General features: G+C 46.5%; 4 protein-coding genes across 4 annotated transcripts in view; 1 reads left to right on the top strand and 3 right to left on the bottom strand.

Moving 5' to 3' along the window:
- The window catches only part of DYNC1H1 (dynein cytoplasmic 1 heavy chain 1), a 45,764-nt gene extending 41,422 nt beyond the window's left edge, over positions 1–4,342 (top strand). The window contains exons 72-78 of the mRNA XM_039553408.1: positions 179–282; positions 687–898; positions 1,384–1,537; positions 2,367–2,509; positions 2,894–3,062; positions 3,412–3,539; positions 3,958–4,342. Of these exons, the coding sequence (XP_039409342.1) occupies positions 179–282; positions 687–898; positions 1,384–1,537; positions 2,367–2,509; positions 2,894–3,062; positions 3,412–3,539; positions 3,958–4,086 (1,039 nt within the window). The 3' untranslated portion in view covers positions 4,087–4,342. The remainder of the gene's footprint in view (positions 1–178; positions 283–686; positions 899–1,383; positions 1,538–2,366; positions 2,510–2,893; positions 3,063–3,411; positions 3,540–3,957) is intronic.
- A 2,008-nt stretch (positions 4,343–6,350) lies between these two features.
- LOC109143484 lies at positions 6,351–10,472 on the bottom strand. The gene is made up of 4 exons (XM_019281075.3): positions 10,302–10,472; positions 9,595–9,648; positions 7,996–8,055; positions 6,351–7,778 (listed from the first exon to the last, which is right to left on the bottom strand). The coding sequence occupies exons 1-4, from the start codon at positions 10,437–10,439 to the stop codon at positions 7,290–7,292; spliced, it is 741 nt and encodes a 246-aa protein (XP_019136620.1). The 5' UTR covers positions 10,440–10,472; the 3' UTR covers positions 6,351–7,289.
- A 4,000-nt stretch (positions 10,473–14,472) lies between these two features.
- Positions 14,473–21,898, bottom strand: HSP90AA1 (heat shock protein 90 alpha family class A member 1). The gene is made up of 11 exons (XM_039552379.1): positions 21,703–21,898; positions 19,790–19,948; positions 19,331–19,697; positions 18,723–18,856; positions 17,942–18,250; positions 17,223–17,388; positions 16,752–16,942; positions 16,474–16,621; positions 15,857–16,125; positions 15,399–15,732; positions 14,473–15,222 (listed from the first exon to the last, which is right to left on the bottom strand). The coding sequence occupies exons 2-11, from the start codon at positions 19,946–19,948 to the stop codon at positions 15,113–15,115; spliced, it is 2,187 nt and encodes a 728-aa protein (XP_039408313.1). The 5' UTR covers positions 21,703–21,898; the 3' UTR covers positions 14,473–15,112.
- Positions 20,707–21,147, bottom strand: LOC120410023 (octapeptide-repeat protein T2-like). Its single transcript, XM_039552183.1, has one exon. It carries the CDS (start codon positions 21,145–21,147, stop codon positions 20,707–20,709), a length of 441 nt encoding a protein of 146 aa, XP_039408117.1.
- Positions 21,899–23,670: the final 1,772 nt, after the last annotated feature.

Here is a 23,670-nt window from a genome sequence, read left to right as displayed (position 1 = left end):
CTGATTTCTGTGTACAGCTTTGGTTTTTTTAATTAAAAAACTGCACACAAAGAAAAACAAAAAACCAAGCACATAACCTGTATTTCTGTGCTGTGTAAACATCTGTCTCGGGCAAAGCATTACCTTGGCATTCTGACAGAGGAAACCTTTTAATGAGTATTACAACTGTGCCTTGCAGGCGTGAAGAGTTTGTCCAGTGGGTTGAGATGCTTCCAGATACACAAACACCATCATGGCTGGGCCTGCCCAATAATGCAGAGAAAGTTCTTCTCACCACACAGGGTAAATCCAGAACTTTAACAATGTCTTCCATAGATTACCAGGCCACGATTCTAACTAAAAAGCAGAAGAGAAATATAAATTTTGCTGAAGAGTCAATAGCTTTCTCCTTCTCTCTCTCAACACAATTGGTTTACCTTCCACAAGGAAGGACACTTGAGTAGTCCAAAAATTGACCAGGAGCCTGTGAATCAAAAAAGCCAGTCACATTTAGTCTTCCAGATGGCAAGCTCCTATCTTGATTGTGGAAAGCTTTATTGTAAGCTTCTGGAGCCACCTACAGCTGGGCAGTTCTGAATCTTAGGTCTAGACTAGGAATAATGGAAAGTCCTGGTTCTTGCATGTAGTGGGATGTTTTAATCTTGATGCCACTGCTTCTCTGACTAACAGCAAATCTTCTGTTTTAGGCATAGATATGATCAGTAAAATGCTGAAAATGCAGATGCTGGAGGATGAAGATGATCTGGCTTATGCAGAAACTGAGAAGAAGACAAGAACCGATTCTACATCGGATGGGCGCCCAGCCTGGATGAGAACACTGCATACCACAGCCTCTAACTGGCTTCACCTTATCCCACAAACCCTAAACCATCTGAAGCGGACTGTGGAAAACATTAAAGTAAGAGCTACATTTTATTTAACGTGGTCATAGGCAAAGCACAAGTTCGGGTGCATTGTGATTTGCAAGTACTGATTACACTGCTGAGGGGTCGATGGAACCTGTGTTGATGCTGATTCTGGGTTGCATAGCCATGTAATGACCTGCTGGGTTTCTTGAAATGCTCCTAAAACCTGGTTTATGTCTTTTGGGTATTATTTGAAGAAATGCAATGGCAAACAGTCTAGCCAGGGAGCTGCAGCAGGCAGCCTGCATTAATTGTTCAGCTGTGACTTCTACTTCCTTGCTTCTCCAAGGGAGAGGAGATTGTTGGTTGTAAAACAGTTTCTGCAATCACTTCCTGCACCACAGCCTGCATCTTCATGTTCAATGCTTGAGTCACAGTGTCACTGTTCAGTCCATCCAGAATTAAGGGGTTGCTTTTCATAGCAGTTTTCCAGCAAGAACCTTGATCTGCAACTTACTTTCAATGTTTTAACCATCAGGATCCTTTGTTCCGGTTCTTTGAGAGAGAGGTGAAAATGGGAGCTAAGCTGCTCCAGGATGTTCGTCAGGACCTGGCAGACGTGGTTCAAGTGTGTGAAGGGAAAAAGAAACAAACCAACTATTTGCGTACACTGATAAATGAGCTGGTGAAAGGTATGGGAATTCAAATTGGCATCTCCCAGTGCTCTCTTTGCTTCTTGCACTGTGTAAGAGGCTGTTGTGGTCAGCAGCTTAAAAAATACCCAAAAACGGTAGAAAAATGTGGATAGGCTTTGCCATTTGACACAAGCAATACTTAAAGTTGAGCATAAAATTCCCATTGGTTTGGTTTGAGATTTCAAGTTGAGGTTGATAATAGCCTAATAATTAGGCTATAATAATAGTATAATAGTTAGGCTATAATAGTAATATTGTTAGGCTTTTTGATACAATTTATATTAGCAGCTTAATTTTTAAGCTGAAATCTTACTAAATTCTCTCAATTTCTGACTTGTGACAGAACAAAGTTATTTATACCACCAAGTGAGTAGTATTGGTCCTATAAAATCTCCTAGAAAATATTCAAGTTCTCTGAATTTCTATTTAAAGATTGTACGTACATGTGGAATTTTCACCAACATCCTGCATGTTATAATATGTGGTGATTTGAACAAAAGCATTTTCTGAAACACAGATACTTGACCTCTTCGGTTTTTTCTAAAGAACTCGAATCTTCATGCAGAGTTGAAGATAGGTCTTGCAGTAAACAGCTGTGTGTAACTGCAGCTGCTCTTGAAAGGTGTCTGTAACTGTGGGGTAGCATTTTAAATACAGAGTAGGCCTGGAGGCCATTTGCTCTGTAATCTTTGAAAGTGCTTTCACTTACTGAGGGGTCTTTTAAAATGGAGGTGGATATTCTGGTCCAAGTCTTCAAAGTTTCAATATAGTGTGTAATTTCAACCTGTATATGAGCAAAACTTAATTCTAATCACATTTTTTGTAGGTATTTTGCCTCGTAGCTGGTCTCATTACACAGTGCCAGCTGGTATGACTGTTATCCAGTGGGTGTCTGACTTCAGTGAGCGCATTAAACAGCTCCAGAATATTTCCCAGGCAGCTGCCTCTGGTGGAGCAAAAGAACTGAAGGTACCTTGTGCTGACTTCTTGGGGTTATTGGTGGAGCTGTGTAACTGCTTCGTGGAGTCTTCACATCAGGACTTCTAAATAGCTCCTCAGTCAATGAACTTGAGTCAGTGTTCTCTGAGATGTCTGTAAATACTGCTGAGCATCTCCTGATCGCAGCGTGATGAGGCTTAGCTGACTGACTGTGCACAGAGATCAGAGGGAGCATTAGTACTGTAGAACAACAGGAGACAAAGCCTTAGAGCAAAAAGCATCTTAACAGTTACATGGTGTTCCAGTAGCAGCAGGAGCATTTTAATGTAAATAGATTGCTGAAGTATTTATAATAGTCATTAACTAATACTGCAGCTGAAATACATTTTTCCCTGTATTTTCCCCCTTAAATAGAACATCCATGTGTGCCTTGGTGGCCTGTTTGTACCAGAGGCATATATTACTGCTACCAGACAATATGTTGCCCAAGCAAACAGTTGGTCCCTTGAAGAACTCTGTCTTGAGGTCAATGTTACAACTACCCAGAACGCAGTCCTGGATGCCTGCAGCTTTGGAGTCACAGGTAAACTTAGCTGAGGGAAGGGACCTTGCTCTAAAATGTTTTCAGAAGCTTCTGTTATTAAATGGGCATTGTCAAATGAAAAAGATCCTGTCATTGCAAAAGTTAATACACACTTGCTGAAAATGTTTACAGATTAGTTATTAGGGAAGTATTTGCAATGCTAATAAATCTCAAGACTGGGGCCCGTATATATTGAAGTGGTATCGCATAGTGTATCACCTACAACTTCTTCATTTTGCAGTATGAAATGCTTCTCATTTACTAGACTTTGCCCTTGAAAGATACAGGGGGAGACAGCCTTTGGATGTATGGAAGCTTGTAGAACTCTAAACTGTATTGCAATTTGCAGGCCTGAAGCTTCAGGGAGCTACATGCAGTAACAACAAGCTGTCACTTTCGAATGCTATTTCAACTGTCCTGCCCATTACACAGCTTCGCTGGATCAAGCAGACAAATGCTGATAAAAAAGCAAATGTTGTAAGTGTTGATGAAATTATTTAGATATACCTAGCAGTTTTTTTCCTAAGCCTTTATGGATACTTGTACTGGGCACCATAAATCAAATTGGTGTTCTCTAATCACTCTCAGTGTCATCTGGCATCTGATTTCAGGGCTAGCAGCAAACTGACATAGTGCTTCATGTCTTTCCTTTGTAGACACATAAAAATGAGAGGCATCCAGAAATGCTGTTGAGTGCTGTTTAGGTCAAAACTCAATTTTACACCTGTAGCAGCATCTGTGAATTTATTAAGTCTTGGGGTTTTCCCTCATATTTTGAGTACTGAGTTATCTGAGAGTAAATTCCCATCTCATTAGTACCATACAGTGTTACAGAAACCTGTTAACACTCTTCAGCTGACTTACACAACTCTTCTATATTCATGTTTTTCCCCAGGTTACTTTACCAGTTTATCTGAACTTCACCCGTGCTGATCTGATTTTCACCGTTGACTTTGAAATAGCCACCAAGGAAGATCCCCGCAGCTTCTATGAGCGTGGCGTTGCAGTTCTCTGCACTGAGTAAACAAATTCATGTTCACTGGTTAGTGCTATAGTAAGTGTCAGTCTTCTATGTAGTGCTCACCTGTACTTTTGTAATCAGGGTAGGTTAGCAGATGGATTTGTGTCAAGTTGGCTGGAAAAGCAATGGTGCATTGGGAAGCTGATAGGCCAGAGATTTCTTTGAAGGAAAATTGAGTGAGATTTTTAGATGGTTATTGGTAGATGTGATATTTGATGGATTATGTTATATTAAATAAAATATATAGCAAAAATGTTGACTGTCTATTTCTGTTCATATAATTCTTAATGGTGTTTTTGGTCTGGAAAACCTATACCCATGATCTTTTCAGAGAATAAATAGAAGTTGCTCTTCGAGCTAACCTCCACTAACAGGAACCTTGGAATGTAAGTCTGTAGGTGCAGTAAGACACAAAGCCTGGCATCTGCTGTGATAATTCAGGCCACTGCATTAATTACTTGCAATGCACTGGTTCTTACTTGAAGTGACCTGCCACAATGCACTGAGAAGCTGGACCATCCTGAACTAAACTTCCTTGTCCTATGGACCATAGAGTTTCCTCTTTCTAAAACTGCTTTTGTGGTGAAATAGGCCTCAGTAACCTAAGAGGAGGCTATTAAATGCTTACACAAGGAGTTACAATATTATGTGACCAACTGTTACTAAATCAGGGAGGCTGAGAGTTCCTGCTAATTCCTTGAGTTGCTGTAATGGTTTGGGCATTTGCGTAGTTTTCCAATCCTGAATTCATTGGCTAAGCATTTCTACCTTTTGACCATCCTCTCAGAACAGCTGTTCTCTCTGACAGTGGCTAAAGTCAAGTGTTCAAAGACACGTAGGAAGAATGCAGGAGCACAGCTTTCCAATCTCAAAATAGAAATTTTGGGAGCCCCTTCCTTCAGTGCTTGCTCCTTTGAAAGCAGTGACTTTCATCAACTCTAGTATTTTCCTGTGATAAAGAAATATCTTTACTTATATATATATATATACATACACTTCTATAGTACAAGCCTGTGCTGGGAGGAAAAATAGCTATCCCAGCCTGCCTCACATACTTGTTTTGGTCAATGCTTGCTGGTTACTAAAACAGAATCCTGCTTTCTGCCCTCTCACTACTATTTTGCGAAGTTAATCGCTGAGATTAAACTGTTCTGGCTGGTTTTGTTACCTTACAAAGTGTGAATCCCAGACCAGTGAATCATGTAATCTTTGTGCCTGTAGCTCTCTTACCCGGCTGTGAGGAACAGAGATGAGAACTACATGCATCATGATCCAAGATGAGTTGTAACTACAATGCCTTTGCTTTGTGTCAGCCTCGATGAGAGACTTTGCTTTCCAGTACCAGAATACGTCTGGATCTGGTCACTGCTTCCAGTGCTTTCTGTTTCAATTACATTGTACAGAAAAAAGCAGCCCTCCTGCTAGCAGCATGCTCTGGGTAGCAGCTGCAGTATGAAGTATTAGCTTAAATCAAGATCTGGCACATGCAACTTCCTTTCAGCAACTGTTTGTGCACAGCAGATAGATCTGGGCTGTTTACAGCTACTATTGAAATACTACCTAAAGCAGTTCCATCTATTGGCAAATGCTGATGGGGAGATCAAGAGAGTCTGAAGTATCCTAGAGCTTCAGCTTCCCAAACTCTTCAGCTCTTTTATGTTAACTTCTGCATTAGGCCTGAATTAACAACAGGTGCAATTTCAGTTCACAAGTTAATCCACGGCTGGATTCTCCTACTGAATAAACATACGCCAATGAGTAAGTATATACTGTCCCACGTGGTTTACCTTTCCACTTACTTCCCTCCTCTCCTGGTGTGTTTTTTCCATGCTGTGCAAAACAGCTGGTTTAACTAAAATCCTCTTTAGGGGAGTTTAGGATTCTTGGCTGCAGTTTGAAAGTCAGGGGTTCAGTTTTATTTAGCCTCAGCTGATGGGGTTGAGAGCTAGAGGGTCTAAGAGCTAGGACTTAAAATGAAGGGCTGGGCTGCATCACACTGTCATCTTTTTAAGCTTTTCACAAGTCTTCATTCCAGAGAGAGCTGTAGCCTAGTTGCAGTACACACAAATCTGTAGCTGCAAGTGGTTGGTTGTTGGTTTGTTTGGGTTTTTTTCAATTAACTTCACAGTTTTCACTGCAGCAGTCTTGGCCTCTGGGACAAGTCAAGGACAACCACAGCAGCTTCTGTCCAGGGGCAAAGGCCTCTGAAACTTACTGTTTAACCACATGTGTTCCAAGCTGATTGAAAACATTTCCAGCTGGAGGAATAAGGGTGAAAGAAAAGTTGCTTTAATAAAATAAATATACAGGCAGAAGAGTACAAAGCTAGCAGTTAAATAATATTTTTAGTGGCTTTCCATCTTATGAAAGAAACTGGAAATTAAACATCTCTGCCAGTTGTACAAAACAAATGTTTTCACAAATGGTTGGTACTAACATCTTTCAAGCCATCATCATAATTTCATAGTTAGTAGTTCCCCTCCCACACAAATAGACTACTCAGATTGTAAAGATGATAAGAGATAAGAGTTTTTGCTCCCTAACTGGCCTCCCATCTGTGGGCACTACTCCCACTTCTCCCAAGTGACTGCTCTCACCAAGAAGCTCTAAGCTGTGTTCTACATCACATTGTAAACATCTATCTGGCAGCTACACAAAAACTGCCCAAAACATCAGTCAAACCAGGTAGGAGCAACTATGTTAACAGCAACTTCTCCCTCTTTGAAGGAGAAAATAAATGCTGGATTGCCAGTAGTTGCAGCATGATGCAATTCAGCTGTTGGTAGTCAAACCTGTATCCTTCAGCACTCAGAGGGAGCTCTGACACACCAAGAAGCAAGTGCCAGACAAGCCAAGCTGTTGAAAGCTAATTGCATCCAAGGGCTCATTCTTCTTTCCCTCCTCAACAAGTCCTTGTCAGAATTGGTGAAATTACGCTGAAACTGAGCAGGTGCCTCTGGGTACTACACACAGGAGTTGGGGCTGGGGCTTCCAGGGGACCTGGGCACCAAGCTTGGCTGCCATGCTGTGGATATACCTTTGCTAGTCTTCACTGGAATTGCCACACAACTTACTTGATTCCATTTTTCAGGTGGGTCTCAGAGATCACTTGTAACAGGCTTGAGGCAGCCTGTTTAGTTCAGGTACGCTGCAAAAGAAATCTACCAGAATGATCCTTCAGAACAATTTGTCCGGTGATTGATTCATTAGGTTGCACGGAGTTTCTTTCTCTTTAGCTTTTCACTGGCACCCTCTGGAGCAGGAATCCCTTGTTTTCTTTTAATTATGGGCTGCTTGGCCATTGTGCCTTCACAGTGAGCTGCGAGTTGGGGGTGCAGAGCAGTGTCAGCCGGGCTTGCAAGGAGATCCGTGGAGGCTGAAGGATCAATGCCCATCGGTAAGGCATGGTCAGGTGTCAGCCCTGTGGGGGTAAATGCTTCTGTGGGTGGAGGCAGCTCAGGTGATTGCAACAGATCCTTCTCACTGCAGGGAAGCTCCAGGGCTGCTCTACAGTCATTCACTGCCTGAATTTCATTCACATTTGGAGGATTAGGGAAGGATTCTTCATCTTCTAAACTATCAGCATCCTCCAAAGGCATTGCTTTTGGGGCACTGTTTGTCCATGGTGCGTCTTTTATACCACAGTCAGTGTGAACAGATGCATCTTCTGAATCACCATCATAAGGATCTAAAAACTAAAATAAAATTTCTAAACATGGTGGATGCTTATTTATCCTAAAAAAAAAAAAAAAAGCCAAACCAAACAAGATGCACCATACAGTGGACTTTAAAATCCCTTTCAACCTAAGTCACAGACTTACTGTGGAAGTTTTATTGTTTATCCACACATTCCTACCTCTATTTTTGTTTTTGGATGCTACACCAAGAACTGTATTAATACCCAAAACCTACTTGTAGTCCCCTGGATTCCTTTGCTTTCTTGAGTCCTCCAGCAAGTGGGCTAGGCATGACCTATTTAAGAGAAGTTAACATAGGTTTAATAAGGCACTTTCCCATAAATTATCAAAAGAAAACCAGAGTATGTGGAAATCCTAGAGAAGAGGAAGCCAGATTGTCACCTTGCTAAAAGACAGTAAAAGTGTGTCTCAGTCTAACTTTTAAAGGTCTGGTAAAGTTAACCTGAAATAGAGCTATGGTAAGTCTTAGTGCGCTTCAAGCATTGCACTAAAGAGAACAATGAGTAATTACATGCCACCAGAAAAATAAACCAAATCAGCACTTAAATAATGGTAGTCAGGGTACAATTTAGAGTCTAGAGAGCTTCCCTCCCACTCAGGTCCCTTTTTGTTCTTTCACATAGGGATGATTTGAAATCCTGAAATAGTGCTTAGAGCCTGGGCCTATTAATTTAAAAAAAAAAAAAAAAAAAAAAAAAAAAAAAAAAAAAAGCCATATAGGGGAGACTCCATTTAGAAAGCAAACCCCAGAAAGGGAAAGAAGTTAACAGCAAGGAAAGTAGAAAAGTGCTTCTTGAGAAGGATCCACTGCAGGTGCTCAGAGAACACCCTGCCAGTCAGTGGGAAGGGGGAGAACTGAGCACAGCAGAGACAAAGCAGGGCTCAGGAATCTGGACTCAACAGGAAACTAAAGGCTTTAGCACAGAGGCTGAAGTCCAAGTCCATTTGTGACCATGTATTCTTGTGCTGGTTCAAGGACAGAGACAGCCCCACAAAGCCCTTCTGCTTCTCCAAAGAGCCCAGAAATTCCCCAGTCCTGCCCTGCCACCTGCCTCAGCAACCTCAGTGAGAACAGCCAGCTCTTTGTTCAGGCTGGGACCCGTGCAAGTCCCCCTTCCCCTGCCCAGCCATCACACAGCTGGACTTCCAGGCTGGTTTCTCCCAGGAGAACACAGACAACTCCAGCCTTGCCCTGACATTTCTGGAAGGTGAAGTGGTGGCAGGCTCCCAGCAGGCAGCTTCTCCGAGCCACAGAGCACATGGACCAACAGCAAGCATCAATTCCAAAGACTTTTACCCATAAATTAAGTATTTTGTTCTCCACTACAGCATCAGGCCTTTTTTCATCAGCACTAAACACACTGGTTTGACAGAACAATGTTCAAGAAGTTACCAATATCCATAACTAACTGCCACAGCAACAGAACCGCTCTTAATCTCCCCCAAAATGGACAGTCAGAAGGTAGAGGTTCTCCACTCAGAGCTGTAGAAATCCCACCGGACCAGAGCTGCTGAAAGTTAACCACCAAGAACAGCCCAGGTCAGCATTTTCTTAGCATTTATCTGCCTAAAACAGTCTCTTTCCTGCCTCATCCCCCTAGAATCAACTTTAGGAAAGTTAGTAACAGTTGTAAGAAAAAGCCTGATAGAGAGGGTAGTGTTGGGTTTGGGGTTGCTTTGGTTTTTTTTCCAGTCACAAAATCAACTACCCCCCACAACATGCCTCACATGATCTCTATTGAGGCTGGAGGAAGAGCTGGATACACATCAGAGAATCACATCACCATCAGAACACTTCAGAGTCAGTCCTTACCTCCGCCCTGCATTCAGACTCGGACTCTGTGCTTGACTCCACTGTGCACTTCTGCTGCAGAGGAGGAAGGGAAATGAATGCCACTCAAAGCAGAAGTTACTGCAGCTTCAGGCTAAAACTGAAGTTCTAGTACCAACTGTAGGTGCTGAGTTTCTCCACAGCTTCCCCATCTGAAGCCAGCTTGTCTTTCTAAATATCCTACAGGTGTGGTGCTGGTTGGGTTGTGTAAGTGAGACATAAGGGGAAAATAGAAGTCTCTCTTATCACTCCTCACCCCCAAAAACACAAAGGGAAGCAGTCCAGAATATGCCTTGCACTTGCTAAGAATTGTTACTCCAGGCTTGTGAGTAACTTTACAAAACAATTTTTAGTTTGCACTGTGGTTCTGTTTGTTTCTTTGCATTTGGTGGCCCTACAGCTCAGAAATGTAACTGCAGATAAATGACTCAAAACACACCCATTTTTACTAAAGCTCTTGCTTAGAAAGAGACCTTACAAACAAACACCTTGCCTAGTCCCCAGAGGGTAGCACAGAAGTGGAGGATTTTCCTCCATCCCTCCCCTTTAAATTAATTCATCCACACCTGTTCTTCACACACTCTTTTCCAGCCCTGCCAGCTGCACCATCAGGCCAAGGGCAAACCAACAAACACTTTCTGAATTATATTTTAATAGGGAGGTAGAGGAGCAGCAATCAGAAAAGTTACCATGTATTTTCGTGCCAGCCTTTCTACGCAGTCTCGGCTTTTAACAGAACCCTCCTTTTCTTGAGCATGTACTGAAACAGGCAAAGGGTAAGAGAGCACATTAGAAAAAACCTTCTCAGAGATAAGTTGCCCACACATGGCTACTCCCTTTATGCTAGAAAAGTTGATCAGTCTGTGTTAAGCTCTCAAACAAAGGCAGCTTCTGTTTAAAAAAATAAGAAGCAGCCACTGTCTTCCACCACAACAAGACTTCCCACACTAGTCCTTCATGCAGCATGAGGAAAATATCTTTTTTAAAAGAAGTTGATACCAGTAACATGGACTTTTTTTTTTCCTTTTCTTTTAGGCACTACAAGCTTTCAGAATCCTAGAAGAAATATTTATACTCAAGACATCTAACCAGACTAGAGAGGGATAAATGCAAAGCTGTGCCATAAGCCAGCCCTCTATTCCAGTTCCCCACGCCCAAAACCCAGTCTCTGTACACTCAGCCCCCACCCCCAGGGCTCTGTTATAGGGGTTCCCCCCCTTCCATACCCCCCATGGGCTGCCCAGCCTCCCTCCTCTTCCTCCGCCACTGCCGCTTCCCAGCCGAGGCCATCCTGACGCCAGCACCTCCCACCTCTCCAGTTTTATGGGCTGGGCCCCGCTGCTCCCACCTCCACCCTCACACCAGCCCTGCTCAACCACCTCCACCTGGAGAGCTGCTCCTTCAAAAAGAGGGAATGAAGGAAGAAAACTCGAGAGCGACGCCCTCCCGTGAAAGAAAGCTCTTTGTGCCACTGCAAGGCTCCAGGCTGCTCTGCAGCAGAGCCAACTGCGTGGGGCCTTTAGTCACTACATTTCCCAAGTGTGTATATAAAATAGACACACACGCAAACACGTATGTAAAAGCACAAGGCCTGGTGGCTTCTTCTTCCCCTCTGCTCCCACCAATTTATTTTCTGGAGTCCCATTTCTTTCACACCACCCTCAGGCAGACAGAAGAGTCAACAATCAAAGGGAACCACCCTCTTCCTTCCAGAGGCAGCCAGGGTGTTCAAAGATATTTCTTCCTGCAATTTGCTGGAGCAGACGATCCCCCCTGTAGAAGAGGGACAGTTGTAGCTGGACACACAAAGCTGTCTGAGCATCCTTCTTGAAGACTTAAAATCCAGCACAACAATTTTACCGTTTATAAGTTCCAGGAATAGTATTTTTTCAGAGTTACTGGCGAACTATAAATCAGGTCTGTTTTTCACAAAGAAGCAGATCTGATTTGACCCTTTAAAAGCCACATCTCCATTCCCTTTCTTCTTGTTCTTTTTATAGGAAATGAGGAACTATTTTTACTTTCTTCCAAATCAAATTCCTTTTCTTCCCATTATCCCTTTCCTGCTACTGTATAAAAACCTCAGCAAAACAAACATCTCACTCTAAAGCCAGCAGTGCTGGTGAAAAGGCACCAGGAACAAGTCCCAGTGGAGGTGACAGTGACAGCAGCTGTACCAGGAGCAGCTCCCAAGCCTTCACCCCACTTTTGCCTCCAGCTGAGCTTAGACCCCATTACTTACACCTCTTTTCTTCCCAGAAACCTCCTTTTCCATCTCCTTACCTCCCCTACCCAGACCAAAACCATCTGATGATTACTCCCTCTCTTCAGAATCTCCAACTATTTTCAAAACACAGCAGCCAAAAATCTCACTCGGTACCCCATAGCACCTCCCACCACCGAGGTGGGAGCTAAGGAGCTGCTGCCTGCATCACCAGCTGAGCTGAATGAGCACAAATGACCATCATGCTTCACCCAAATACATGGCTGGGAGTCATTACTCCCACAAAAGCCTGCCCAAAATTAGCTATGGATGCTTCACAGGCAGCAGCTGTTAGCGACAAGGCCCCAGGCTCCATGGATTGGTCTGCCAGGCAGTGCAGATGAAATGGCAGCTGCAAGGGTGAGCACAGTTCAAGGCTCCCCCTGTGCTCTTCTGGGCAGGGCCAGGCAGCAGTTAGTCACACAACAGAATTCCAAAGGAGATCTTGGGTGTCCACTTCCCAGAGCACACAGGTGATGCCACCACTGAGCCCTGGGGCTGCAGTGTGAATGGGGAGGTGGCCAGAGGGTCACAGGGGCGCAGCAACGCTCGCTCCAGGGTTCATTCCCATCATTTCCCACTGCTCAGTGCTCTGCCTCTCCTCATCACTCCTGGCCCTGCACAGAACTTGTGCCAGCCTCAGCAAGCTCTGATTTCCCTTGAGTCCAGGCTTTCTTATGGTCTGACTGCTCAGTGTAATGTAGGGAACAACTCAAAACACCCAACACGTTCTCAGGGCAAGAAATACTGGAGATAACCTGCAAGTTTCACCTGAATTATTCTCTAAGAGATAAATTAGTTTACAAGAGAGGTTAAGACTTGTGCCAGCACTGACCAAGTGGAAAAGTCTTCAGCATTTTTTGTCACAGTAAATTTTAAATCCCAGTGTTACTAATTGGAAGGTATTTTCGCTATTTTTTACACATTATGGAAGATGTTGTGTAATAGACTTTAGTCACAAGTCACACATACCTTAAAATCTACCTTAGTCTTGATACAATACTACTGAATCAGAATTTTTTACAGAGGCCTTGAAGTAGCAACCGAAAGCTTGCTGAGCTCTGCTCTCCTGATACCTTCCAACATTGAGCATCACAGAAGGAAGCCTTTTCCTCCTGATCATTGCTTCTATCACTCACACCGAACTGAAAGTCAGTACTAGTGCACACATTAGAAACTGTACCTCCCTTCCAGCAGCTGGTTTGATGTCATGTTTATTACAGCAGCAGGACATCCATACTACTACAAGGGATGGTGATGGAACACAGACATCACACCCTGGCTGTGCTGTGCAGAACAGGGTGAGCAGCTCCTGCCAAGGCACAAGGACACTTGAGTTGGAGCACATCTCACACGGGCCCCAGGCAGGGCTGTGGGGGAACCACAGCTCCTGCCTCACTCTCCAAGAACATTTTGTCCTTGCTTTGATAATGCTTTCACTGACATGCAAGAACCAGTCTCTTCTGCAGACTTCATGAGATAATTTGCAATGGTTTTGAATGTTTCATGTTGTGACACAGAATGTGATGTGTGTAAAGACAAATGCCCCACTTGCTACATACATTCAGCCTTCAGCAATTGTGTGAACAGTAATTGAAGTGGATTTTCATATCCCATTCTCTTATTTCTCAAGTTTCATTCTTGGAGAAAGAATTCATATTTGCAACCATGTGATCACCTCAGTCTAGTGAGCTGACATGCAGGAACACCAGCTTGAAGCAAGTGGCCCAAGGCCAGTGAACTCCTCAGCTTGCAGTGTTATCCACTGCCCCATCCTATGCATAAAATCCCTCTTCCCCCCCCCCCCCCCCGAGTGCTGCTTTGACATAAAGATCTCCTTACAAAGCCACAACTTATACAAGTTACTTTGAACTAGCTCCAGGAAACTGACTTTAGGTACCTGTGAAATAGTTAGGACCAGAAACTCCCATATTTTCACCTCACTACATTAACAAACACCAGCACAGCATCATTGTATGTGAATTATTTTACAGTGGGAGCTCCTGTTCATGGAGCAGAACAGATGGACACAGGACACCAGCAGGGCAAGGTGCTCAGAACGCGCCCTTACCACCACCCCCCCTTGGATCAGTTCATTGAACTCAAGCTATCATGAATACCAACTAGAACCTGCCTGAAGTCAACGGGCACCCAACAGGCGCCAAAGGCAAGTTGCTGGACAGAGAAGTCAACAGCTTGAATTCTTTTTGCTACTCAAACACCAAGGAATACAAAATGCAGCACAACCAAGCAGCTCCATGGCAGGTTGTGTGATGTGTAACAAACTTCTCAGGCAAAAGCACCTGATCCACCTCCCTGCAGCACCCGGGAGTGGAATTGCAGCTGCATTCACCCAGACTTTGAAACAGTTGCTGAACCACGAATGTGCATTAAACCCAACTTGGAGTGAATCACTTGTTCAGAGACCCCTCCTACTCTGGCATGGCACTGGTTTGTAGTAGGACCACCAAGCATACCCTATTAATTATACATGTAATGTGACAGCAGCTGGATGCTCAGGATCCAGAGCCACAACTCACATGGGCATGGGCAGAGCAGCTTTGTTCCAGTGTGAACACACAAGTCCAGTGACACAGTTCAATTCTTAACACTTTTATTCTTACAGTTCTAGGTTTGAACTGTACATGCAGAGTTGCATAAGTCACAATAGAGATTTACAGTGGATTCTATTCTATGGTAGAGTGCAATCCAGAATCCTTGAACAGTATAAAAAACAACTTTAAACATCAAGACCTTGTTAGGAGCAGAAGGATTAAAGCTTCCCCAAGAGATTCAGCTCTCCTAGATACCTAGTTACTAGGTACTGTATGTTAGACACGTAAGAATTGAAGAGCTGTGGAACACTAAACAAACTTGCAACACCCTGATGTCTTCCCATCTTCATTACTTCTTTCCGCATTTCTGGCAATTAAGAATAAGTCAAAAACCCTGCCACCTGCAACCAGCTAATACAGACAAAAATAACTACTCCTTACTTGCCTGTTTAGGGTCGTACAGTGTTAAAGAAAATATTCCCTCAATGGCATTTGTATCTCACATCAGCTGAAAAAGCAATGTAACAAAAATAAAGGTATAACATCTTTGAAAATAAATATAAAGAGGGAATGCAGACAAAGTGTCAAAGATTTTTTTTTTTGGCAGGTAACATTCATAATATACAAAATATAACTTATTCATATTAGCCAAGGAAACATTCATGAGTTCCTGTAAACTGGTTTAATCCACCTCCTCCATGCGTGATGTGTCATCATCTCCTTCAAGAGGTGGCATCTCCTCAGTGACTGCTGGGCTGGCTTCTTCTGCAGCAGTGTCATCTTCATCAATGCCTGCACAGGAAACACACATACCATTAATGCTAACAGCACAACTCAAACCTTGCACCTCCACAGCACTTCCAACCACCTGAGGGGTCCATTTTCCACACTACCAAGCAGGACACCAAGGTGACCTCAAGACAATACACCCCCAGTTCACTGGAGCCAGGACAGATTTGGGAACTTACCCAGCCCAAGTTTGATCATTCTGTAAATGCGGTTGGCATGTGTCTGAGGATCTTCTAAGCTGAAGCCAGAGGACAGGAGTGCTGTCTCATACAGCAAGATGACAAGATCCTTCACAGACTTGTCATTCTTATCAGCCTCTGCTTTCTGCCTCAGTGTTTCAATGATGGAATGATCAGGATTAATCTCCAGGTGTTTCTTTGCTGCCATATATCCCATTGTGGAGTTATCCCTTAATGCCTGCGCTTTCATGATCCTCTCCATGTTGGCTGTCCAGCCATACGTACTTGTCACAATGCAGCACGGGGAAGTAACTAAACGATTGGACACCACAACCTGCAGAGGGAATAAAAAAAGCAGAAGTTTGCAATTTAAGCATTTCAGCAAGTACAACTGATTTACCCTGAATTCATTTTTATCACAGAACTTGTTACCTAGGTAAACAAATTACCACTTTTACCTTTTCCACTTTCTTCTCAAGGATATCTTTCATTATCTTGCAAAGATTTTCAAACTTTGCCTTCTTCTCCTCCTGCTTCTTTTTCTCTTCCTCATCTTCTGGAAGCTCCAGACCCTCCTTTGTTACAGAAACCAGGGTCTTGCCTTCAAATTCCTTCAGCTGCTGCACACAGTATTCATCAATAGGCTCAATCATGTAGATCACTTCCAGCCCGTGTTTGCGAAGACGCTCCACAAACGCAGAGTTGGCCACCTGATCCTTTGTTTCACCTGCAAAAAACAACACCACCACAGATGAGCCTCAGCCCTAACAGCAGCTTGCTCATGTTCTGCAGAGCCTTTGCAACATCTGTGGTGCTTCATGCCCCAACCACAGGAAAAAAATAAAGGGCACCAACAGCCTGAAGACACTCAAGCTGCTTGAACTCACACTCCAGCATCTAATACTCTGAACTGATTTGGAAGCAAATTTGCATTTCCTGGAATCCCAGGTAAAAAATGTTCCTTGCTTGGCAGGAGTGGGAAACTGAGAACCCTCTAAGAGCATTTATAAATCCCCCAGAAGGTAACCCTACATTATGAGTGTAGGCATTTACAGAATTTCAATTCCCAACTCACCAGTAATGTAGTAGACATGTTTCTGGTTTTCCTTCATCCGAGTGCAGTAATCCTTCAGAGAAACCATTTCATCACCAGATGCAGATGTGTAGTACCTCAGCAACTCTGAGAGCTTCTTGCGGTTCTGCGAATCCTCATGAATGCCAAGCTACAGGAGGAGAAAGAAAAATCAGCAAGTGCTTCCTTTAGTTAAATACTGAACTGCGGTAGTTCAGTAGTTCAGGCACAACAATCTCTAACTGCAAAGATCAGCACTGGTCAGCAGAAAGACAACAAACCTTGATGTTCTTGGAGAACTGCTCGTAGAACTTTTTGTAGTTCTCCTTGTCTTCAGCCAGCTCAGTGAAAAGTTCCAAGCACTTCTTCACCAAGTTCTTCCGGATCACTTTCAGGATCTTGCTTTGCTGCAGCATCTCACGAGAAATATTCAGAGGTAAATCCTCAGAGTCTACCACACCTCTCATGAAATCTGGCGAGTGACAGAATTACCTTTTTTAGTCTCAAGCAATAAATATTACCAGTCACTCTACCTACATGCAACTCTGCCCATTAACAATTATGAATTGGTTTCTACAGAACTCTGGGAAACATGAACAGAGCAGTACTTCTAACTGCTCAGATACCTCATCAGCTATTTAGAACTGAGATCCTCCCCCTTCCAAGTTTCTTTAAATTCAAAAGGAAACCACAGAATAGCTAAGCAGTTCCTCTAACGTTTTAGGGAACACTACCCCCAAAATTATACTCACTCAGATATTCAGGGATCAGCTCCTCACAGTTGTCCATGATGAAAACTCTGCGCACATACAGTTTGATATTGTTCTTCTTCTTCCTGTTTTCAAACAGATCAAAGGGTGCACGCCGTGGGACAAAAAGGAGAGCCCTGAATTCCAGCTGCCCTTCCACAGAGAAGTGCTGTGAGAAAGCAGTATGATAGTTTTAGTCCATTTGCATGGTTTCCCACTGTGGTAACTACTTAACAGCTCTTCAAATGCAATACACGAACTGACCACTGGAGATCAAATTAACACAGCAGCTGAGACACTGGTCAGGAACAAGCACTTTCCTCACACAGACACATTGAATTAGTGTTCAGTTACTCAGGCCAGCAGACCAATTCAGACCACATTCAGTTCCTTAAACAGCATACTGAGATTTAGAAAGCAAATGTATTCTTATTGCACTTCCTGCTATCAGACAACGAAAGGCATAAAACCTTTTCAATTAAGAATTACAAACATAATTTATCTTTAACCCAGTTTTAAATTTAGACATGAAAACTAAACTATGAACTCGGAAGGCATCTGCACCTCCCGACTGCAGGTTCAGTTCAGATCATGAACACCAACGCACAACAGATCAGAGTTCAGCAGCATGTTTAGCAAGCTTCCAGCTTCAGTGCTGTGTACTATGGTTTAAATGTCCACATATACAACAGCTATAATTGTGTCTCGAGAGAAAAACTTACTTTGACAGCCAGGTGGTCTTCCCAGTCATTAGTCAGACTCTTGTAGAATTCTCCATACTCCTCATTGGTTATGTCATCTGGGTTCCTGGTCCAAATGGGCTTGGTCTTGTTGAGCTCTTCCTGATCAATGTACTTCTCCTTAATCTTCTTTTTCTTCTTCTTATCTCCATCCTTCTTCTCTTCTTCTTCATCAGAACCAACATCTTCAATCTCTGGTTTATCTTCTGTCTTTTCCTCCTTCTCATCTTTTTCTTCTTCCTTTTCCTCAGCCTCATCATCACTCACCTCCTTATCACGCTCCTTCTCCACCTACAAAAAAGACAGCAGTACTTGAATTTCAAAAACTCTGAGTTTATTAAGTTGCAGTTCTAAGGTACCCCTTGTAGTCTCACAAAGCCAGAAAACTCCACAAACATGGTGCCAAGCTTTCCCTCCTACACTCCAAGGACTCTGGGTGCTGACACAAGTGGTGTTTTGTTTTGGTGTGCTATGAGCCAAGTTCTTACCATTCAGTGCCATTACACTGAATGGCTCATAATAATGCACCCAGATGCAGTCAACAGTTTGGATACAGACACTACTGGCTTGGGAAACACCTGTGTTCTTTTTAACCTAGTCCTATGAAATACCATTTTGAGTAACAACTGCACTTCCCAAGAGCTTTCTCCATGTAACATCTGAAAGAATTGACACTAACCAAATAAAAATTGACTGCTCCTTTTACACAAACTCATGTGTGAAAGCAGCAATACTCATTTAGTATTTCAAGTAAGGTACGTACAAAGAGCGTGATTGGGTAGCCGATGAACTGAGAGTGCTTCTTCACAATTTCCTTGATTCGACGCTCTTCCAGGTATTCAGTCTGATCTTCTTTAAGATGCAGGATGACTTTTGTTCCACGGCCCAGAGGTTCACCTAGAATGGAGTTTACACATTTTACTTTGCTGCAGCACAGCAAACCTTGATTGATTTTTAAAAAGACACTGCTCTATCAGCAATTTTCTCACCACTAGGTAAATGAAGCTCCTAGGTCTAGAAACAGCCTAGGTTACACTTTCTCGGGTTTCCCTACATGTATTTCAAACAAGTTTCAGGAAATGTTTCCTAGACTGTTCAGTGTCTTTAGACTGCATACACAGTTGTTGAAGCCTACAAGTATTTTTCCACACAAACTTTGAAAGCTTAAGTCTTAATACACCATTTACCTGGCCATTCTGTGTATTTCAAATTATGCCAACTTAAATGACCAGGGATGAACCTGGACCTGTGCCTGATGTGACACATGATTTGTACTAATTCCTTTTATCTAGTGTCTTTTCCAAGACAAAGTATGTGCCACTGCCAAACATATTTAAAAAGCATCACTGAGCCAGAACACTGAACACTCACCATTATCCAGTCTAACAGTGAAGGACCCTCCAGCTGAGGACTCCCAAGCATATTGCTCATCATCGTTGTGCTTGGTGATCACTGTTACTTTTTCAGCAACCAGGTAAGCAGAGTAGAAGCCAACACCAAACTGACCAATCATGGAGATATCGGCCCCTGCCTGCAGGGCTTCCATGAAAGCCTTGGTGCCAGACTTGGCAATAGTACCAAGGTTGTTGACCAGGTCAGCTTTGGTCATCCCAATGCCAGTATCTACAATGGTTAGAGTGCGATCATGCTTGTTTGGAATCAGGTTAATTTTCAGCTCTTTTCCAGAATCCAGCTTGCTTGGGTCAGTCAAGCTTTCATATCTTATCTTATCCAGAGCCTGTAAAAGAAGAGACAGGTTTCAGTATTCCCTGACTATTCCTAGAAATTTCAGCAATTGTCATAATTTACCAGGCTAGCACTGGTACTCACATCTGAGGAATTGGAGATCAGCTCACGGAGGAAGATTTCCTTATTGGAGTAGAATGTGTTGATGATCAGAGACATCAACTGAGCAATCTCAGCCTGAAAGGCAAAGGTCTCCACCTCCTCCTCCATTGGTTGGTCCTGAGTTTGCACAGCTTCCGGCATCTGTGAAGATAGAGGGAGGAGCTGAAATTCCATCTGGAACAGCCTAGCTAACATATCCTCTTTCATGCAGTGACAATGGCACTCTGAGATCAAGTACTTCAACCACGTGGCTTCAGCATCAGGGGAACACACACATTAAAAAAACCCCTTCCCAGATCTTATTTCCAGCCAGTAACCCCTCAGAAATTTAAAGGAATGCAGAAAATAGATGACAAGACAAACTACAGGCTCACTTTACACTCACTTTACTTTGCAGCACTTAGAATAAGACAAGACTTTTCCTCTCTAACTTCCTTAATTTACGAGTTGGTATGAGACCTTTACTTTCCCTCTCCACAGAACTACCTAAAGTCTTCATATGGGTGATTTCTCTCTTATTAGCATCCACCTATTACTTTGCATTCAGTTATCTCCTCCAGCAGCAAACACTATGCACAACTCCCACCTATGTACCAACACCGCTCAACCGGACTCATTTCTCTGGACAAATACTAACGTGGATAAATATTCGTCCTTCACCGGCAACCTGCTGCCCACGGTCCTCCCCTGCGGGAGCCAAACCTCAGGGGCGGCGGATTTCGCCCGACAGAGATTTGTGCAACCACAGCCACGCTTCGATCGCGGCAGGACAGCGGCACCGAGCGCGGCCGGACCCGCGGGGCGGCCCCGGCTCCCCCCGCCCGCGCCAGGACCGCGCCCCCGAGCGGGAGCGGCGGCGCAGCGCCCCCTAGCGGCGCCCGCCAGAACCGCGACACGTTCTAGAAACTGCCAGAGCCTTCCCTGCCCCCCGCATCCCGCCCGCGCCGCGCGCGCGCCGCCCCCCTCACCCCCCAAAGCGCTGCGGTGCCAGCAGCCCCGAGCCCGCTCCTGGCCTCACGTCCTCGCCCCGCTCCTGCCCCTTCACACCGCTCTTTCTCCCCATCCCCCCTTCCTTCCCTCCTGTACTCCGCTTTTCTCCCGTTCCTTCCTTCCTGCCGCCCACGCTCTCTCCCCCTCTGCCCCTCACTCCCTTCTCTCCCGGCGCTCCGCTGCTTCCCTCTAGCCCGTTCTCCCTCCTCCCACAGTACTCCTCTTTCTGCAACCCATTTCTTCTCCCTATCACCGCCGCTCCTTTTCTCCCGCTCCCAGGCTCCTTTCCTCCCCCCCTCCCGCCCCCGCCGCTTTCCCGGCCCGGCGCTCCCCCACCGTCGCTCCTCCATCTTGCGCTCTCATGGCTAGGCACCCATTCATTGAGAATGAATCCCTCCAGCCGCCCGCTCCCTCCGCACCAAAGCGGGCTCGGGTCACCCCCCCCCCCCGCCCTCCCGGCCACCCTGGGACGCGGAGGCGGCGCTGCAGCCCAGGACAAGAACAGCCTTCCCTGACCGCCACCTACGCCCCCTGCTCCGCTACGATACCGGACCCCTTCCCCCCCAAGGAACTACCCATCAGTTTCCCCCCCTTCCGCCACCTTTCTTAAGGAACATAAATTTAATAAACCGAGTTCAGAAGCATCAGCGACAACCCCCCTTTCAGCCATACCCAGACTTTGAACCCGACCACCCTCCGAACCCCAGCCACCTTTCCCAAAATCTAAAGAAGCACGGACGGAAGCACGACCAGCGCCACGCGGCTCCTACAGCACACCCCACCCCCCACGCAATCTCTAACACCAGCCCCACACCCCCAACGACCGAACCCTGAGATTCGGTCAGAAAACACTCCCTGCACCGATCCAGCCCTAGCAAGCGCCGACTGCCGCCTCCGCTGCTCACCTTGGCAAGGGGAAGGGGCGCTGATCTCCTCGCTGACGCTGTAACACAACCCGTACGCTCTGCGATACCCTCAGTAGTGCGCGCTCCCCGCCGCCCGCCCGGTTTATATACGGCAGGATCCGCCTCCTTCCAGAACCATCGGGAACCTTCACCGCCGGCGCGGGGGGGCCCGGGGAGGGGGGCGAGAGGCGGGGGCGGAACCAGCCGGCCGGGGGGAGGGGCCGTGCCGCTCGCAGCCAATCGCAGCCGTCCGCGACAGGCGCCGCGGGGCGGTGGCTGAATGGGCGAGAGCGCGCGCTCTCCTCCCACCCCGCCCCCTGCGCCCCCAGCGATTGGCTCGGCCGGGAATCCGAGGGGAGGGGGGAAGCAGGGAGGAGGTGGGCGCATGCGCAGTAGCTGGCCGCGCAAAGCGGCGCTGAATGGGCGGGGCCCGGGGCGGTTGCGCGAGTGGCGGGTGACGTCACCCGCTCCCGAGCGCCGCTCCGAACGTCCTAGAAGGGGGCGGGGCCGGGTCCCTTGTCCCCCCCAATCCTCCTTCATCCTGCCCCCCCCCCGCGGAGCGGCAGGGAAGGGCCTGGAACACTCGGGGTGCTCCCCCCCCCCCCCCCACCGGGAATGGCCCAGGGCGGGGGTGTGGGGTGGTGGTGGTGGTCAACCTCTCTCCCCCGTTCCGAGCCCCCGTCCCTGCTGCGTGGCCGGTGCGCCGGCGTGCGGGAGTGCAGGGGTGCGGGTGCTCAGGTGTGTGAGAGTGCGGGGTGCAGGTGTGTGTGAGTGCAGGGCGTAGATGTGTGTGAGGGTGCGGGTGCTCAGGTGTGCGAGGGTGTAGGTGCTCAGGTGTGCGAGAGTGCCGGGGTGCAGGTGTGTGTGTGAAGGTGCGGGGGTGAGGTGTGTGTGTGAGCGCGGGGTGCAGGTGTGTGTGAAGGTGCGGGGTGCAGGTGTGTGTGAGGTGCGGGGGGAGGTGTGTGTGTGAGCGCGGGGTGCAGGTGTGTGTGTGAGGCGGGGTGCAGGTGTGTGTGTGGGTGCGGGGGAGGTGTGTGTGTGAGCGCGGGGTGCAGGTGTGTGTGTGAGGGTGCGGGTGCAGGTGTGTGTGTGAGCGCGGGGTGCAGGTGTGTGTGTGAGGCGGGGTGCAGGTGTGTGTGAGGGTGCGGGGTGCAGGTGTGTGTGTGAGCGCGGGGTGCAGGTGTGTGTGTGGGTGCGGGGGTGAGGTGTGTGCGAGAGTGCAGGGTGCAGGTGTGTGTGAAGGTGCAGGGTGCAGGTGTGTGTGAGGGTGCGGGGTGCAGGTGTGTGTGAAGGTGCAGGGTGCAGGTGTTGTGTGAGGGGCGGGTGCAGGTGTGTGTGAGGGTGCGGGGTGCAGGTGTGTGCGAGAGTGCAGGGTGCAGGTGTGTGTGAAGGTGCGGGTGCAGGTGTGTGTGTGAGCGCGGGGTGCAGGTGTGTGTGAGGGTGCGGGGTGCAGGTGTGTGTGTGAGTGCAGGGTGCAGGTGTGTGTGAGGGTGCGGGGGTGCTGGTGTGTGTGAGGGTGCGGGGGTGCTGGTGTGTGTGAGCGCGGGGTGCAGGTGTATGTGAGGGTGCGGGGGCAGGTGTGTGTGAGGGTGCGGGGTGCAGGTGTGTGTGAGGGTGCGGGGTGCAGGTGTGCAGGAGTACAGGTGTGTGTGAAGGTGCGGGGGTGCAGGTGTGCAGGAGTACAGGTGTGTGTGAGGGTGCGGGGGTGCAGGTGTGCAGGAGTACAGGTGTGTGTGAGGGTGCGGGGTGCAGGTGTGCAGGAGTACAGGTGTGTGTGAGGGTGCGGGGGTGCAGGTGTGCAGGAGTACAGGTGTGTGTGAAGGTGCGGGGGTGCAGGTGTGCAGGAGTACAGGTGGACGTGTGCAGCTGTGTGGCTGTGTGTGTGCGCAGGTTTAGGCGTGCAGCTGTGCGGGAGTGCCGGTGCAGCTGTGCAGGTGCTGCCATCCCCTCGGGTGGGGTGAGGGGCTG

This window comes from Corvus cornix, chromosome 5 (assembly GCF_000738735.6).
Source record: "Corvus cornix cornix isolate S_Up_H32 chromosome 5, ASM73873v5, whole genome shotgun sequence".
Taxonomy (NCBI): Eukaryota; Metazoa; Chordata; class Aves; order Passeriformes; family Corvidae; genus Corvus; species Corvus cornix.
The sequence above is the reverse complement of the archived record's forward strand: the minus strand, read 5'-3'. Positions and strand labels throughout refer to the sequence as shown.